Source organism: Trachymyrmex septentrionalis, unplaced genomic scaffold, assembly GCF_001594115.1.
Source record: "Trachymyrmex septentrionalis isolate Tsep2-gDNA-1 unplaced genomic scaffold, Tsep1.0 scaffold22, whole genome shotgun sequence".
NCBI classification, from domain to species: domain Eukaryota; kingdom Metazoa; phylum Arthropoda; class Insecta; order Hymenoptera; family Formicidae; genus Trachymyrmex; species Trachymyrmex septentrionalis.
The window spans coordinates 5,460,218-5,476,363 of NW_017305375.1; the positions used below are offsets into that span (position 1 = coordinate 5,460,218).

The 16,146-nt window shown below is 33.0% G+C and overlaps 2 protein-coding genes across 6 annotated transcripts in view; one reads left to right on the plus strand and one right to left on the minus strand.

Moving 5' to 3' along the window:
* Nucleotides 1-3,583, minus strand: part of LOC108748327 (serine/arginine-rich splicing factor 1A) — a 9,199-nt gene extending 5,616 nt beyond the window's left edge. Inside the window, exons 1-3 of the mRNA XM_018486395.1 lie at nt 3,189-3,583; nt 1,742-2,126; nt 1,031-1,225 (exon numbers count right to left, since the gene is read on the minus strand). Of these exons, the coding sequence (XP_018341897.1) occupies nt 1,034-1,225; nt 1,742-2,126; nt 3,189-3,358 (747 nt within the window). The 5' untranslated portion in view covers nt 3,359-3,583 and the 3' untranslated portion in view covers nt 1,031-1,033. The remainder of the gene's footprint in view (nt 1-1,030; nt 1,226-1,741; nt 2,127-3,188) is intronic.
* A 1,696-nt stretch (nt 3,584-5,279) lies between these two features.
* LOC108748425 (catenin alpha) lies at nt 5,280-12,179 on the plus strand. 5 transcript variants are annotated; one of them, XM_018486594.1, is made up of 9 exons: nt 5,280-5,537; nt 6,629-6,967; nt 7,067-7,799; nt 8,742-8,768; nt 9,417-9,650; nt 9,766-10,371; nt 10,443-11,120; nt 11,361-11,363; nt 11,610-12,179. In XM_018486594.1, the coding sequence occupies exons 1-9, from the start codon at nt 5,527-5,529 to the stop codon at nt 11,772-11,774; spliced, it is 2,796 nt and encodes a 931-aa protein (XP_018342096.1). In that variant the 5' UTR covers nt 5,280-5,526; the 3' UTR covers nt 11,775-12,179. The 5 variants fall into 5 exon arrangements, with proteins under 5 accessions (XP_018342096.1, XP_018342097.1, XP_018342098.1 ...); XM_018486595.1 differs by lacking the exon at nt 11,361-11,363; XM_018486596.1 differs by lacking the exon at nt 8,742-8,768.
* Nucleotides 12,180-16,146: the final 3,967 nt, after the last annotated feature.

Genomic DNA, 16,146 nt, shown 5'->3' on the forward strand with positions numbered 1-16,146 from the left:
TTTAAAGCGTTACTCTTGATTTTTGAACATGCAAATAATATTAATAATAATAATAATAAATTCTGTAAACAGTGAACGCAGGGCAATATGTTTCGAAGTCTTATAGTTCTACAGTACCCTGATTTACAGTTAACATTGTCTCTGAACTAAATTGTTCTATGTCTCCGCGCGCAGTCTAAATGTTATAAAACAAAAGGAGTAGGATGATGGTAGACAAAATCGGTCGAAATGTGCAATCCGACTCCAGGCCTGAGTATAATAAAATAGCCGCCATTGTTAGAAACGTATATTAACAAAAAGTAAAAAGTTATTGTCTAGTAAAAGTATTCACCGCAGATATCAGTTCTTTTTGTGTATATCAAAATAAAAGCCAGAATAAGTTGATAGCTAAGAGTTTAAGATCTAAGTCTGATTTTGTCGAAAGGCTCATTAATACTTCAAAATTGTTACACATTTCATAAGTAGTAGTGATGACAAAAGAACTTGGCAAATATGTGGAGGAATGTATCTTTAAATGTAGAAGATTAGATTCAACAATTTGAATGATAAACAGTTACATGTGATTTCGAGCACGATTTCATTTTTGAGGCTAATAAAATTCGATACAGTATTTATATTTTAGGTAATCATCTTAAAAAGTTCAATGATATGAAATTTTTATTAGAATAATAACTAAAAATGAAATCGCTAAATTAACTTGCTTTTGGGTCGAATGATAAGATATGCTTATTTGGAAAGCAAGAAACTTAAAGAATAATTGTGACGTATGTATGTACGAAATAAACCGTGCTCTAATTATACATCAGATATACAATACAATCAATTATTAAATTGATTGTATTTAATACAATTAGTTATTAAATTCAAGCAATATTAAGAAAATAATTTAAATCTTTTTACAAAATCGATGTTTGAATTATATTTGGAAATTTTTATCAAGTGAAATTTAAATCAGCAATAATGAAACATGGTAAAGAGTAAATATCATTATAAACCTGTACTTATATTACCATGTGAAACACATACGTACATACTAGTCGTAAGAGCGAGATCTGGAACGAGATCTTGATCGCGAGTAATTACGTCGCAACGGCGAATAAGTGGGAGAACCACGACGTCGTGGACTGTAGCTACGTGAACGAGTACGACCCCTTTCTCTATCTTCACTGCGTCCTCTATCGCCACCACTGTGATCTTCCTTCACGCGGATATAAGCTACTTCACCCTAGATATTAAATCAAACAATCAAAGCATATTAAATGTAAAAAGATCAAAGTATATACAGTTGCTCAAAAATATTTGAAAAACATTTTGTTTATAAAGAGTTATAAAGAGTTATAGTATCAACAGTATCAGACTATGGTATCAGACTATGGGTTGCCGATTACGGTTCCCAATTGATGGTTCTATTTCAACCAATTACGATACAGTAAATCCAAACGTGCCGCATCGTGATTGGCTGAAACAAAACAGGGTAACTAGAAATCAGTAACCCATAGTGTGATAAGTATTGTTCGTTTTGTCTCTCGAGAATTGCTCAGGGTCGCTCCGAATAAATCCAGCGTATTTGAAATATAGGATTCACACTACGTATGACAGATGTTGTATATAGTGTGAATCCTACATTTCAAGTACGCTCATGGGTTTATTCGGAACGACCCCGAGCAGCTTCAGAGAGACAAAACGAATAATGCTATAGCACATACATCTTTATGATTAGGATAACAATAAAAGATCATACCTCATGAGATCTAAATCTCGAATCATCTAACTTCTTCACAGCGTACTTCATGTCGTCGTGTCTCAAAAATTCAACAACACCGGTGCCATCTTTATAAACGTCTGCGAAGCAGACATCACCAGCCTCGCGCATGTGATCTTTGAGATCTTGCCAGCTTCCTGATGGTGGCAAACCACTAACCAAGACTCTGTACTGTGATCGTCTAGCAGGTGGACCGCGACCGCGAGAATTGCTCATTTCACCGCGGCCACCTCTACCACTATCCCCAGCTCCACGTCCACCACGGAAATTATTGCTAGGACCACCTCCACGTGGAAACTCGACTCTCAATCTGTAGCCATCATAGTCGTAACCATCTCTTGCATGTACCGCATCTTCGGCATCTCTGAAAAACAAACGTTATTCATTACATATACTAAAGTCAAAGCAAACAAAATTATGTAATTTTCAAGTAGAATGTCTACTTGCAAAATAACATTACAATATTAATCGTGTTAAATGTTGTAATGAACGGAAATTATAAATATTTATAAATAAGCCAAAACTGGTATGAATAACATATAAAACAGGAAAAAATTTATACTTGAAATGATATTATATACTTTGTTTTTATCTTAAAATAATATATATCGCTCATTTGCTACAATCACGATACAATTAAAAAAACAAAATTTTCTAGAAAATAAATTTAAATGTCTCAAATCATTAAAATTTTATATATTAATCTAATATTAAAATGCAATTTTGATACAATAATCGATTATAGAGAAATAAAAATGTTCTTTTAAATTATATTTTTTATGTTGCTGTTCTTTTTTTTTTTGCAAACAACTAAAAAATAATCTTGAATTATTTTGTTGTATAGCAAATAAACGATACTTTATGGGCCATTCATAAACGGGAATATTGCGTAGTAAGCTATAAACTGTAAGAAATTGATCAAACGAAGTCGATTGTTCTATTCACGTTCAATCGTGACTGGTTGATTTTTTACGATTTAGGAATAATTACTCCATATTTCCACGTAGACGGTCCTTTACAAAAACAATATGCGTTTTTAAAATTCTTTCTCTAGTTAACAATTTGAATATTTTGAGATTCTTATAAAGAAAAAGAATTTTATTATTGCGTTTGTAAAAACAAGTTTTTTTTTTTTGGTTATTTTTATTATTCGCATGAGTCAAGAAAAATTGCTCCACAAGTGCAAGTGAAGCAAATAATTCTCGGTCAAAATACATATTCATGGGTTTCGTCATCCTCATTCGATAAACTACGTCGCGACGCTTCATGTTCGATGTCGCGGACGAGGTCACGCAAACGGCTCGAATTAACGACGTACGTCGAAGCGGGAGTTGTAAGTGTAAATAGCGCACAGACGGAGAGACACGCCACAGCGACGCAGCGTGAATTCGTGGTAATATGTATATCTCTTACGCTGATAACTCACCTTGGATCGTCGAATTCAACGAAAGCGAAAGGCGGGCCCCGACGATTTTTCAGGTCAACGAAAGTAACTTTACCGAATTTGTAGAAGAGATCTTGAATGTCCTTCGTACGAATGTCCGGTGGCAGATTGCCCACGTATATTCTACACTCATTCCTGCCACCGTGCGACATTATACTATTTCCTGTCGTGTAGGTGACGTACTTTCGTACAGCGTACGTGGCGTATTCGCGGAACCCAAATAAAAATGCGGACACTGGTGATCGGTGAACGAGTCTGAACACTACAAATAACAGCGACGGCAAGATCGGCGTTGATCAGCGTGCAAACTGCGATAACCGAAGCAATCGAAGAGTTCCTCGGTCACCATCGGACGAATTCAGTCGAACTCAACCGAAATGAACCGAGAGCCTATGGTGTAAGCAGAGAGAAACCTGAGAGAGGACATGACGGCCCAAAACCTGTAACCGCAAAATAATGCCACGCACTATTGCCCTCTGACAAAGTGGATGTAAACTACGTAGCAACGTCCATTTTTCTTAGGATACATCGTCCATTTTTTAAGGCTGGAGATGATAAACCGTGCTATATGTAGCACGATTATATGAACCACCGACGAGACACTATTAAAGACCGTCAACTCTGAGCAAATTTTCGGCGGTATAAAAAGAGTCAAGGACCCGAAGATAATTGAAGAACGCTGACATTATCGACAATTAATATAAATTTGCTATTATTAACATAAATATTTGACTTATTCATTATTAAATTCATGATTTTTTATTACATAAATGTTCCATAAATAAATATGCATACTTGTAAAGCTATAATATCCTATATATTAGAAAGAAAAATTACAATTTTTTCTCTGCAGTTATCATCTCTCTGCAGTTATCATCTCTGTTGATAATCAAACTTTGACGATAACACTGAAATTACAATTTTAAAGAAAACTCGAGTGTTATTGAGTTCTAAATGCATAAATACGTTTATTAAACTAATAAATCATAAATTAGTATAATATTATCAGTTTTTACTCTTAATTACTTCAATATTTACAAGGACGCGAACTCCCATAAGGATGTCGGTCTTTAATAGTATTTCGTCGGTGATTGTGCGGAGCCTCTAAGGCCTGTTCTACAATAGAGTCGTAAGCGGTAAGTCGTAAGAAATTAACCAATCATAGGGCCGATTGTTCCACCTTTTGATAAATTGACTAAAAGATGGAACAACCAGCCCATAGTCGATTAGTCTTCTTACATTTAACTGTGATTGGTCAATTTCTTACAGCTTACGAATTGTGACTCTATTGTAGAACAGGCACAAAGGCCGCCGCAGACAAAATTTCTATAAAGCCGGGAACACATAGAAAAACATAAGACCTTAAGACGTAATCAGTAAGGATATCGTAACATTGGATTCTCTACTGGCATTACCGTCTCTACTGTGATTGGTCAATTTGCTTACTGCTTACGTTTTTGTATGTGCTGTGAGCTTAAGCTCACAGCACTTAAGATATGAACTTAAATCGATGAACCAATGTCTACGGTCACTGTTGCAGCTCTAACGGCATTGACTAAAACATGATCTGATTGGTTAGTCCGATTTTTATTCAGCAATTTGTTTCTACAAGAAAGAATAATTGATTGTCACGGTCACAGGTTCTTAGTAAAACATTTACACGCATATATAGTTCGATTTCATATTTAAGATTACCCTCGAGCGATATTTATATATATCGTCTAATTTTATATTCATTGATTTCATCTGAAATAGTAGTGATCTTAAAAATTCATCTAGCCAATGAAATGTTAGCAAATCGCCCTCAGCTTGAAAAGAAAAAGAAACAATATTTGTAATTTAAAATATTCTCTTTTGCTAAAAATATTTCGCTTTTATTTTTTCGAAACAATTTCGATCTTTGCGGTCTTTTTTTTCTTGATTTTTCTGTTGTGAAATTCGTTGTGTCGCCTCGTTGAAACGCGGCATGAGATTTCGGGCGTAGACCGGGCGCGCTCTATAACCGATCTTATGAGCTCAGCGCAGCCCAGCGGAAATAATGACGTCAGAAACAAGTCAAGACGCAGGCGAGAGACAAATGCCAACGGAGTGATACATTCAGATACATTGAAAGGGGTGTTACGGTACTCGTCTGACCGTATCCACCATATCGTGTCTCGGTGTCCCACTTAATGCGGCCAATCTCGTACTATTCTGTATCGTTACTTCGCATAGTTAACGTGCGAGTTATTCCGATTATTCCGACTCGTCGTTGTTGACAGCAGTTGAAGCCGTCGGTGGTTCGCTTTCCTTTTCGAGTGTCCTTTTGGGTGTTTTCTTAATGCCGGACTCGTACGTATATACCTTTCTTATCTACGTTCCCTTTTCTTCCTCACCAACGAGGGTACGAAGATACGTACGTGACGCTCCTTTCAGGAATGTCGTTATCACGGATACCATAACGGATACGCAAGATCCACATTGTATCCATCAGAATCGAATTAAACGACGAATATGTTTCATTCTGGAGCGTCACGAGTTCTTGTCGCACATTCGCTGGCCGAGGACGCGAAGCTGGAAGAGGAATGATTCATGATACTTACGTTTGACAAGATAATTCCTGACTCGAATTTTTAATTAATTTCATTTTCGATAATTGTTTTTTTATTCATAGAATCGATAAATTTACTTGTTCAGTTCCACCAATGCAAGATTAACTTTAATCTTGGTTCAATTTGCTCTTTATCTTTTTCTAATTCTTAAAATTAAAAAAGATGAACAATTGGTGGAATTCTAAGATTAAAATTAGATTGCATATTGGTAGAAACAGATATAATTCTAACAATTAGAAAAAAAAGTAAATAGGAAGTTAAAGATCAAAATTAATCTTATTTGTATGTAGAAACTGTATTTGTGTGTGTGGCCTTAATTGAAAATTAAAAAATCAGCTAGAGAAAAAAATTAAAGAAATATTGAGAGAAGCTAATGGAAAACTCAGCATTTGTGTAAAAAAAAAATCTGATACTTCTCTTAATTCAAACAGTAGTTAATTCTGTAATTAGTATGAATTAAATTATACTACAATTATTTTTTATTTATATTTTTGTTTAGAAATGGAAATTAGAAATAGAATGGAATTGAATAAAATTTATAAGCGCTGTGATTTCAAATTGTAAAATTTGAAATAATTGTTGTAGAAGAATTTTAAGTTGGTTTGAAGAATTAATTAAAACAAGAAAGAAAACACTTTATAAGAATGCATGAGCAAATTATTCAACTTTCTGTATATAAAAATGCATGTTAGAAAAAGATTTTATTGCTAATACAAATCAATAATGTAAAAAACTTTACACATGTATTAAGCATTAATTTCAGAATTATTTTATATCTGCAAGTTTGACATTATAAATTTACATACTGGAAACCTTTTTTTACAATTGCAGAATAAATATTAATACGATAAATATGTCCGACCACTTTGGACCAATCGCTCCAAAATGGGATCCCAAGAACTTGGAGATACGGACTATGTCCGTGGAAAAGACACTAGAGCCGCTTGTGCTCCAGGTTACTACATTGGTGAACACGAAAGGGCCCAGCAAGAAGAAGAAAGGAAAGTCGAAAAGAGCAAGCGCGCTTGTCGGAACCGTGGAAAAGGCGACTGCCAATTTTATTGAAAAGGGGGAGAAGATCGCCTATGAAAATCCAGATATCACAGCGGAGATGCTAAGTGCCGTAGAGGAAGTGAGGAAGACAGGAGCAGCAATGAGCATTGCTGCTAGGTACAATAAATAAATTCATATCTATAATCAATCTGCTAATTATAGTTAGTATACCACGTTCCTGCTTCATTAATACAATATGGAAATTTATTTATGTAGAGAATTTTCCGAGGATCCATGTTCATCTTTGAAACGAGGTAACATGGTGCGCGCCGCGAGGAATTTGCTGTCAGCGGTGACCCGTTTGCTTATTCTAGCGGACATGGTGGACGTCTATCATCTTTTGAAATCGCTGTATGTTGTGGAGGATGATCTGAAGAAATTAAAAAATGCTTCTTCGCAGGGAGAACTAATTCAGAATATCAAAGAATTTGGTAGAAACGCCGCCGAATTAATTCACCAGGCGGCTAAGCGTCAACACGAGCTAAAAGATCCACAGCTTAGAGACGATTTGGCGGCCGCCCGGGCCGTATTGAAGAAGCACTCCACCATGTTGCTCACTGCGTCGAAGGTGTACGTGCAGCATCCTGATTTGGCGGCAGCCAAGGCAAATCGCGATTACGTATTGAAACAAGTATGCGAGGCCGTGAACACAATAAATGATGTTGCTCAAGGGAAAACGCCGCCCGACAGCCAACATCCTTACGATGGCCCTGGCGAATTGGCTGCTGCATTGGATGACTTCGATGAGAGGATGGTGATGTCTCCGCTCGCCTACAATGAGGTTCGTACGCGACCGAGTCTCGAAGAGAGATTGGAGAGTATTATCAGCGGTGCTGCATTGATGGCGGATTCATCATGCACTCGGGACGAACGTAGAGAGCGCATCGTTGCTGAGTGTAACGCAGTCAGACAGGCGCTTCAAGATCTTCTAAGCGAATACATGAATAACGTAAGTAGAGAACTGTAATTATAATTATACGAAAAAATACATGCAAATATAATAGTGTTTGTATTATATTGAAGAGATGTGAAAGAAATAAATATATTGAAATATGTAAAATATCTAGTTCGAGATTGCTAAGCAAAAATTTAGTAGTAATTAGAAAGTTCAAAAAGCACGAGTAACGTTTATTGATCTTTAAAAATAAACTAGTTTATTTACAATACATACATTAAGAATTAAACTAGTTTTTAATCTATTACATTACTACATTAATTGGAAACGTTTCGACTATACTAAGTCTTCTTCAGTTCATATACAAAAATTAATTAAACATTAGAAAGAAAGATACGATACATTAAAAACATAAAGTCATATCAGTTTCATGTTTTTAATATATTGTATCTTTCTTTCCAATGTTTAATTAATTTTTGTACAGTCGAAACATTTCCGATTAATGGATAGATTAAAAATTAGTTTAATTCTTAATGTATAATATGTATTGTAATAAACAAGTTTATTTTTAAAGATCCAATAAATGTTGCTCGTGCTTTTTGATCTTTCTAACTATTAATAAATATATGTTTTAAAAATTCACTAGATTAATATATTGAATAACAATATATTAAGTTTAATTATAGCATTAATATTATTAATTATAAATAATAATTTATTGTATCTTTACTATGAGATAGAGAGATATTATTTTAATTGAAATAATTTGAAACTAGAAAACCAATGTGTTATTTACGTAAATATATATATTACTCATTCTATCTCTAAGCTTTAAGTAAGATTTTGTATGATATTATTAGTTCTACAATATTCTACATTAAAAATATATAAAATTTTAGACAGCATACTGGTACTTACACATGTAGGACATGTGATTTATTTTTTTTATTAAAACAATATTTATTCTATTGATTTGTTTTTGTTGGTGATGGCCAGTTACAGCGCGCTCGGGGTGGGAGACGGGTAAATATGCGAAGTAATTCTACAATTTCTATGGGTTTTGTTGCGCATATACACATTATCTTAGATCTCTCACACACTACCAATGCATATTTATTATTATTATTTAATGACCAGCACTAATCGTTAGCTTGTAATTAGTTATGTGCTTATGATTCATTTTAATTATTTTTATAATTTTTTTCACTCTTATATGTGAATATTAAATAACTAATATCTCACATTGTAGTTATGTAAAATAACAAAAATTTAAACACAATAAACAATGCAATAAACGAAATGATAGATTAGCATAACTGTAGAAAATTAGAACTGTATATATAATTATGCACACAATTCATGTAGTGTATAAATATATATATACAACTTGTAAATATACCGCTTATCATGCAATCATGTTGCTAAAAATTATTATATGATTAAATAGTATTTTTTTAAATATTTTATTCCCATTTATATTAATAACATTATTTTGACGATTTGGTTATGTATCCTTCTCCTATATAATATACACATTTACCATATTTCTTTTTACAATCGGATTTAAACTAACAATAATGTCGAATAAAACAATTGTTTATAGCTGTAAATTTTTAATATAAAAATATTTTTGAGTTTGACCGAAATTAAGTGATGAATCTATGTTGACAGATGGGTGTTAAGGAACAATCTGAAGGCTTAGAAAGGGCGATAGATCACATGTGTAGGAAGACCCGTGATCTTCGTAGACAGTTGCGCAAAGCCGTGGTGGATCATGTATCGGATAGTTTTCTGGAAACAAGCGCACCGTTACAAGCCCTATATGAAGCTGCAGAAAAAGGCTGGGTCAAAGAGGTGGAAGAATACGCGCTCATTTTCACGGAGCACGCGAATAAGCTAGTGGAGGTAAACGGTCTTTATATAAATAAATGTTCATCTGAATATTTTACATATGTCATACACAAGTATTTTAGAATATCTTGTGTAATAAGAAGATTAATTGTTTGTTTATTTTGAATAGGTGGCAAATTTAGTATGCAGTATGTCTAATAACGAAGATGGCGTAAAGATGGTTCGTTATGCTGCTGCGCAGATCGAGAACTTGTGCCCGCAAGTGATTAATGCAGCGCGTGTGTGGGCCGCACGAAACTCAGACGTTGCTAAGGATAACATGAAGGTGTTCCGTCAAGCATGGGAGAATCAAATGCGTGTCTTGACAGAAGCCGTGGACGACATCACCACGATTGACGATTTTCTAGCGGTTTCTGAGAATCATATCCTTGATGATGTCAACAAGTGCGTCCTGGCATTACAAGTACGTCCCGGCGACGCCGATACCCTGGATAGACATGCGGGCGCGATTCTCGGCCGTTCCGCTAGAGTGTGCAACGTTGTGCAGGCCGAGATGGACAACTATGAGCCTTGCATCTATACCAAGCGAGTTCTTGAAGCGGTGAAGGTTCTGAGGAAACAAGTGATGCCCAATTTCGAGCAACGAGTGGAAGAGGCTGTAAATGCGCTGCGCAGTAATCCGGCACAGGAAGTGGACGAAAATGACTTCATTGATGCGTCCAGACTGGTATACGATGGAGTTCGTGAGATCAGACGAGCTGTGCTTATGAATAGGGTAAGAAAACCTGTCATCATGTCTCTAAATTTTGTAAATTGTAATTATTTTAACTCGCTGTCATTTTTCAGGCGGACGAAGATCTGGATCCTGAAGATGTGGAATTGGATGAGCATTACACGTTGGAAACACGCAGCAAGTCTAGTGCTCAGACTGGAGAACACGGCGTGGATGAGTATCCAGAGATCAGTGGTATCACAACTGCCCGCGAAGCGATGAGAAAAATGCCAGAAGAGGACAAGCAGAAGATTCTGCAGCAGGTTGAGTACTTCAGAAGCGAGAAACTCAAGTTCGACAAAGAGGTAGCGAAGTGGGATGACGCTGGCAATGATATCATTGTTCTCGCTAAGCATATGTGCATGATCATGATGGAGATGACTGACTTTACTCGTGGTCGAGGCCCCTTGAAGACTACCATGGATGTTATAAACGCGGCAAAAAAGATCTCGGAAGCTGGCACGAAATTGGATAAATTGACCAGACAGATTGCTGATCAGTGCCCAGAGAGTTCTACGAAGAAGGATCTCCTTGCATACTTGCAACGCATAGCGCTCTATTGCCACCAGATGAATATCACAAGTAAAGTGAAGGCGGATGTGCAGAATATCAGTGGTGAGCTGATTGTTTCCGGCCTAGACAGCGCAACCTCCCTCATACAGGCTGCCAAAAATTTGATGAACGCTGTCGTGCTTACCGTCAAAGCTTCCTACGTCGCGTCAACGAAGTATCCACGACAATCTACGGTAACGGTAAGTTGCATTAATATTCATTAATTCTGCAGCAGCTCGATATGTTATCAATTTATTCTTAGAAACTGGGTAATTTATCATCTTTTAAAGTTTATCCCTGTATTCTTTACCTTTCATCAGCACTAATATTTTTGACAATAAAAATGCTACATATTTCCATCTAAAACTTTAAAATTAATTCCATATCCTATTTTTTTTATGAATTTTTTTTGCTGTACACTAATATACATGGATTTTCAGTATGTAAGTATGTCAGTTTAACACAAATCATCCATGCACAAATATTGTAGAACTTTAATAATCTTATTAAATATTAGAGATTCAGAAATTTATAGTTATACTATATTTAATATTATATTGCATATAAATATGTTAAAATAACAGCGACAAAATAATTAATATAATCTGAACATGATATGATTATAAAATTAGTTACAAAAATATAGATTATGTATATATAATAATACGAATTTATTATGTTTTGATCAGTCTCCTATCGTCATATGGAAGATGAAAGCCCCGGAGAAGAAACCATTAGTGCGTCCTGAGAGACCCGAGGAAGTTAGAGCGAAAGTACGTAAAGGTTCGCAGAAGAAAGTGCAGAATCCTATACATGCACTTTCAGAATTTCAGAGCCCTACCGAGAGTGTATAAGCTCTCTAGATGTAAGTAAACAGGAATAACAATGTAATGCTACAATATTTGTAATTCTTGCTCGATCAATGCGGGACGACTAATATGAAAAAAAAGTCATGTCTAGAACCATCAAATATTGATCGGACGTAGTACAAATACTGTAACACGATGTAACGCTGCAAGACGTATTATTATACAGCATCACCTTTTAAGAATTGTATAAGGCCAAAATATTTTATTTTCGATGATGTTTAAGATGTTTAAGAAGAATATCTATTAATTATTATGAAGTGACGTGTGACTCTCTGTATGAGAGTGATCGATTTGTAATCGGAGAGGGGTTCCGAGTAATCCTGACTCATATTTCATATATCTCGGTTTTACACGAGATTATAAACATTATTTGAGAGTTGAATATTATAAGTAAAGGAATATAAAGAGAATGATAATAGTTTGGGAATCCATATTTCATTTATATTTACATTTATCTACTAATAATTATATGGTATGCTATGCACAAGTATTACGTTATTATTTTTTAATTGCGAGTACAATAATTACAATACAGATGAATACATATAATCCTGATGAATATTCGATTTTGAGGAAGATTTCAGAGAAAGGTTACGAATTAAAAAAGGCTGATATGTACGTATATCTCAGATCTTATAGGGGCACAATTAAAGATAATAACTCTACGTTACAGTATATTTGTTAATGAATTTATGCTGCATGATCATCTTTATATTCGAGAATTTTTAGATTTCCTATATCATTTAAATTTTTCTAGCTGTAAGAGTGATATGTATAGCTTACTCAAGCAGCAAATTGCAAAGGTCTTGGTACTTCCTGTTTATTAATTTGTCGAGAATAATTTTTGTTTTATATTGTGTATATTAGTCATTTTTATTGTATACGTACATTTATCATTAAGATTTATTATTAATATTTTTGCGAACAATGTCCAGTATTCATAGTCAGTTCTCATATTTAAGATAAGTTGTCATAAGTGGTCTTTTAAAATGTTATATAAACCTCAAAGCCTTAGCATTGAGACATGACTTTAACACGATCCTGAAATAAGAACGGACTATGAACATTGGCCAATTATGATATATAGATTGGAAATGTTTCTGTATATAAATTTTTCTTTTCGTGGATAAATTCTATTATCTTTTGGTAATTCTCATACGAAGCTCAGATAGAGTCGATGAAACTTAATCATGGATTGACACAGTATTGTATCGAAATAAAGAGACTGCAGATTAAACTATTTAGTATATTAACTTGTATATAAGTAAAATATGCCCATGTTATTTTTAATTTTTGTATAACGAACAACTAAATGAGAAAAGGAGTATGTGCGAAGAAAGGAAATTTCAATTCCCATTTAGTCCATATTGCAACGATAATAATCTTTTACTAACGATTTTACTGTAATAATCGAGGATTAACGTTATATATTAAATATATTGTACTTCATGTAACATTTACAATACTAATAAGATTTCAATTATTGAAAGGCCAAAAGAAATCTAGAGCAGTATACAAATTGCTCTATATATTAAGTAATTCTATACACACACACACGCATATATATATATATATATATATATATATATATATATATATATTTCTATTTATAAATACGTTTTTCGTATTTTGTAATATACGAAGTCCTCAAATAAGATACTGATATCAAGTATTGCATTCAAATAGTTCCCTATCGTCTATAAATAGAGTTAATAGAAATATAACATAGATATAAGATTATATGTCATATATCAAAGACGATTTATTCATAATTAATTTGTTCGATACGATAATTTCCTTTTATGCACATGAATAATTTCATTTTGTTTTGCATAATTCTTTAGATAGAATTATGATATATCAATGCCATTCTCTGATTCGTAATAATTTTTATAATTGCAAAAAATGCAATGGTACAAGATTTATTAATGCTATACATATCAACATAATTTGTTACTTATCTGTGCACTAACTATGTAGATAATAATGCTGTACTTCCGATTCATATTACAGAACGTATTATTTCAGTATTCTGATACAGACGCATATACACATATCCTTATATTATGGTTTAGATACTTTACGTAAAATCGAGCCATCAATTACTATATAAAACGGATGCCAATATATTATATAATAAATCGGCATCGCCTTTTTTTATTATAAAATAATAAAGTATAATATTAATTATACTGAAGTTACTTTTAAGAATAAAACATTGTAACTGATATGCTGCCAAATATAAGGTGATGCATTTCTCATAATAATGACCTGTTTATTATTTAGCATGTATGTTGACTTATGTTCATTCAAAATAATGTATGTACACGAATAGATCCTATTACGATGTGGGGATTAAAAAATAACAAAAACTAATTTTTATCTACGTTTTGATACATATATCTCTATATTTTTCGTTTTACACGTACACGTGTTAAATGCTACAGAAAAAAAATAAGGAGTATAGGCACAAAAAAACCACAAATGCAAAAAATTTACTGGAAGTGATGAAATACATTATAAGTTAAAATAGTATATATATAAAAGTAATATCACCTATCTTGAATTAATACATATTAATTATTTTACAATCCAATTTGCGTTGCATTGCACAAGATATAATGCGGTAAATAATAATGAAGAATGACAATTACCATTCTTCCAGAAACGTGACTTAAACATAAAACTTATATTTTTATGTCATTTTGCTTTTGTACTTTTTTTTTCTTTTGATTAACATAATGCTAAAAAGATAATTATTTTCAATAAACACTCAAGTGGTCGAATTTTCTTACAACAGACTCGAGTTACAACGTTCGCATTGGTTACTGCAGATACGTATAATCAGTTATCACGATGTTGTAATGACTATCTGTTTATTGTAGTACTGCCTCATATTGTACTGTATGAGAAGATTACAGCTGCACATCTCTTAAATCTAAAATAATCTAATGTTCTTAATGTTACATATAGAGATACCAATATATGCAAGTGAATTCAAGAAGTGTTGTAGTAATTACCAAAAATTCGAGACAAGTTTAATAGGCGTAAGAAATCTAAGAAATTATACGACGTTTATAAGTATTACAAATCTCAGTTCGCAAGTCTATTGTGATGCGATTTCTAGTGTCACGTATAATTTGTTATTGAGTTTTGACATCCGAGGTCAAGACAAAGTCAAATTTGAACAATGATGGAACAATGATGGATATACATGCTTACACTTATGATATATATTTTCCACATATAATTGCCTTATTTCATATAATCTGCAAATAAATCACACTTTTTTTTATTTATATACGTTTCTTTTTCTTCGTAAGATCAATTCATTTTAATGGTCTTAGGAAACAAGATTTCAAGACATACGTAGCATAAACTAGATTTTTTTAAAATGATTAAAACTTTATACGCACAGATCAATATATAGTCAACGTATTTTTCATTGGTATTTAGTATATCAACTATTATGCAGCATAGTATAGTATTGCAAAATGATTTTCTATATTACACAGAATCTATATTAGTTGTATAGTTATAAAGTAATAATTAAAAGATGGATTACGATCTAATTCTCGGATTAAAGCTGACGTAAAAATGGACGTGAAATCAGTCTCTATTTTACACTCGCATTGATTTGATTTCTTTCTCGAGCGTCACAAAATTAATTATTTTCTCGTGTTATCTTCATTTAATCGCATCATGAAATATTCGATTACTTCCAAAGTCGTGCAGCCGTTTTTTTTACTCAATTTTCATTCTGCCGGCAATTAGATTTATAGCTAAGTGCATTATATGTTTAATATCTTTTTCGTAAGACAGTGGTGGGGAAAACAATTCCAAATTAAATATAAGAGATTAATATATGATGTCTTTTATATCTGAATATTCAGCAAATTTAGTTTTAGTAACGCTGTGTTTTGATATATAATTACAATTTCTACATTCATATTAAAACCAGATTGTGATTAAAGTGTACGTTTGCCACACATAAAGTATATAGAATGCAAACACATAACAATATATAGATATCTCAATGTATAGATCTCATTAAAACTCGTACTTATTCTTAATTAAAAAGAATGGCAAATATCACCGTTAAGTAAGCACGAATGCGTTTTAATCACTAGAATCTTGGATCGCAAAAAGTTTGATTTTAAATTTATACAATTGTTAAAATTTTATCAATTAAATGGAGTTCACGAGACAATGGAATTCAGAAATCATTTTTGTGTTCAAAAAAATAACAAGTTTAAAAGAAATAAAAAAAAACAAACAGGTACTATCAAATATTGTACAAATATATATGATGTGATATCTACTTTTGTAAATAACTTTTATATATAACGTATATATA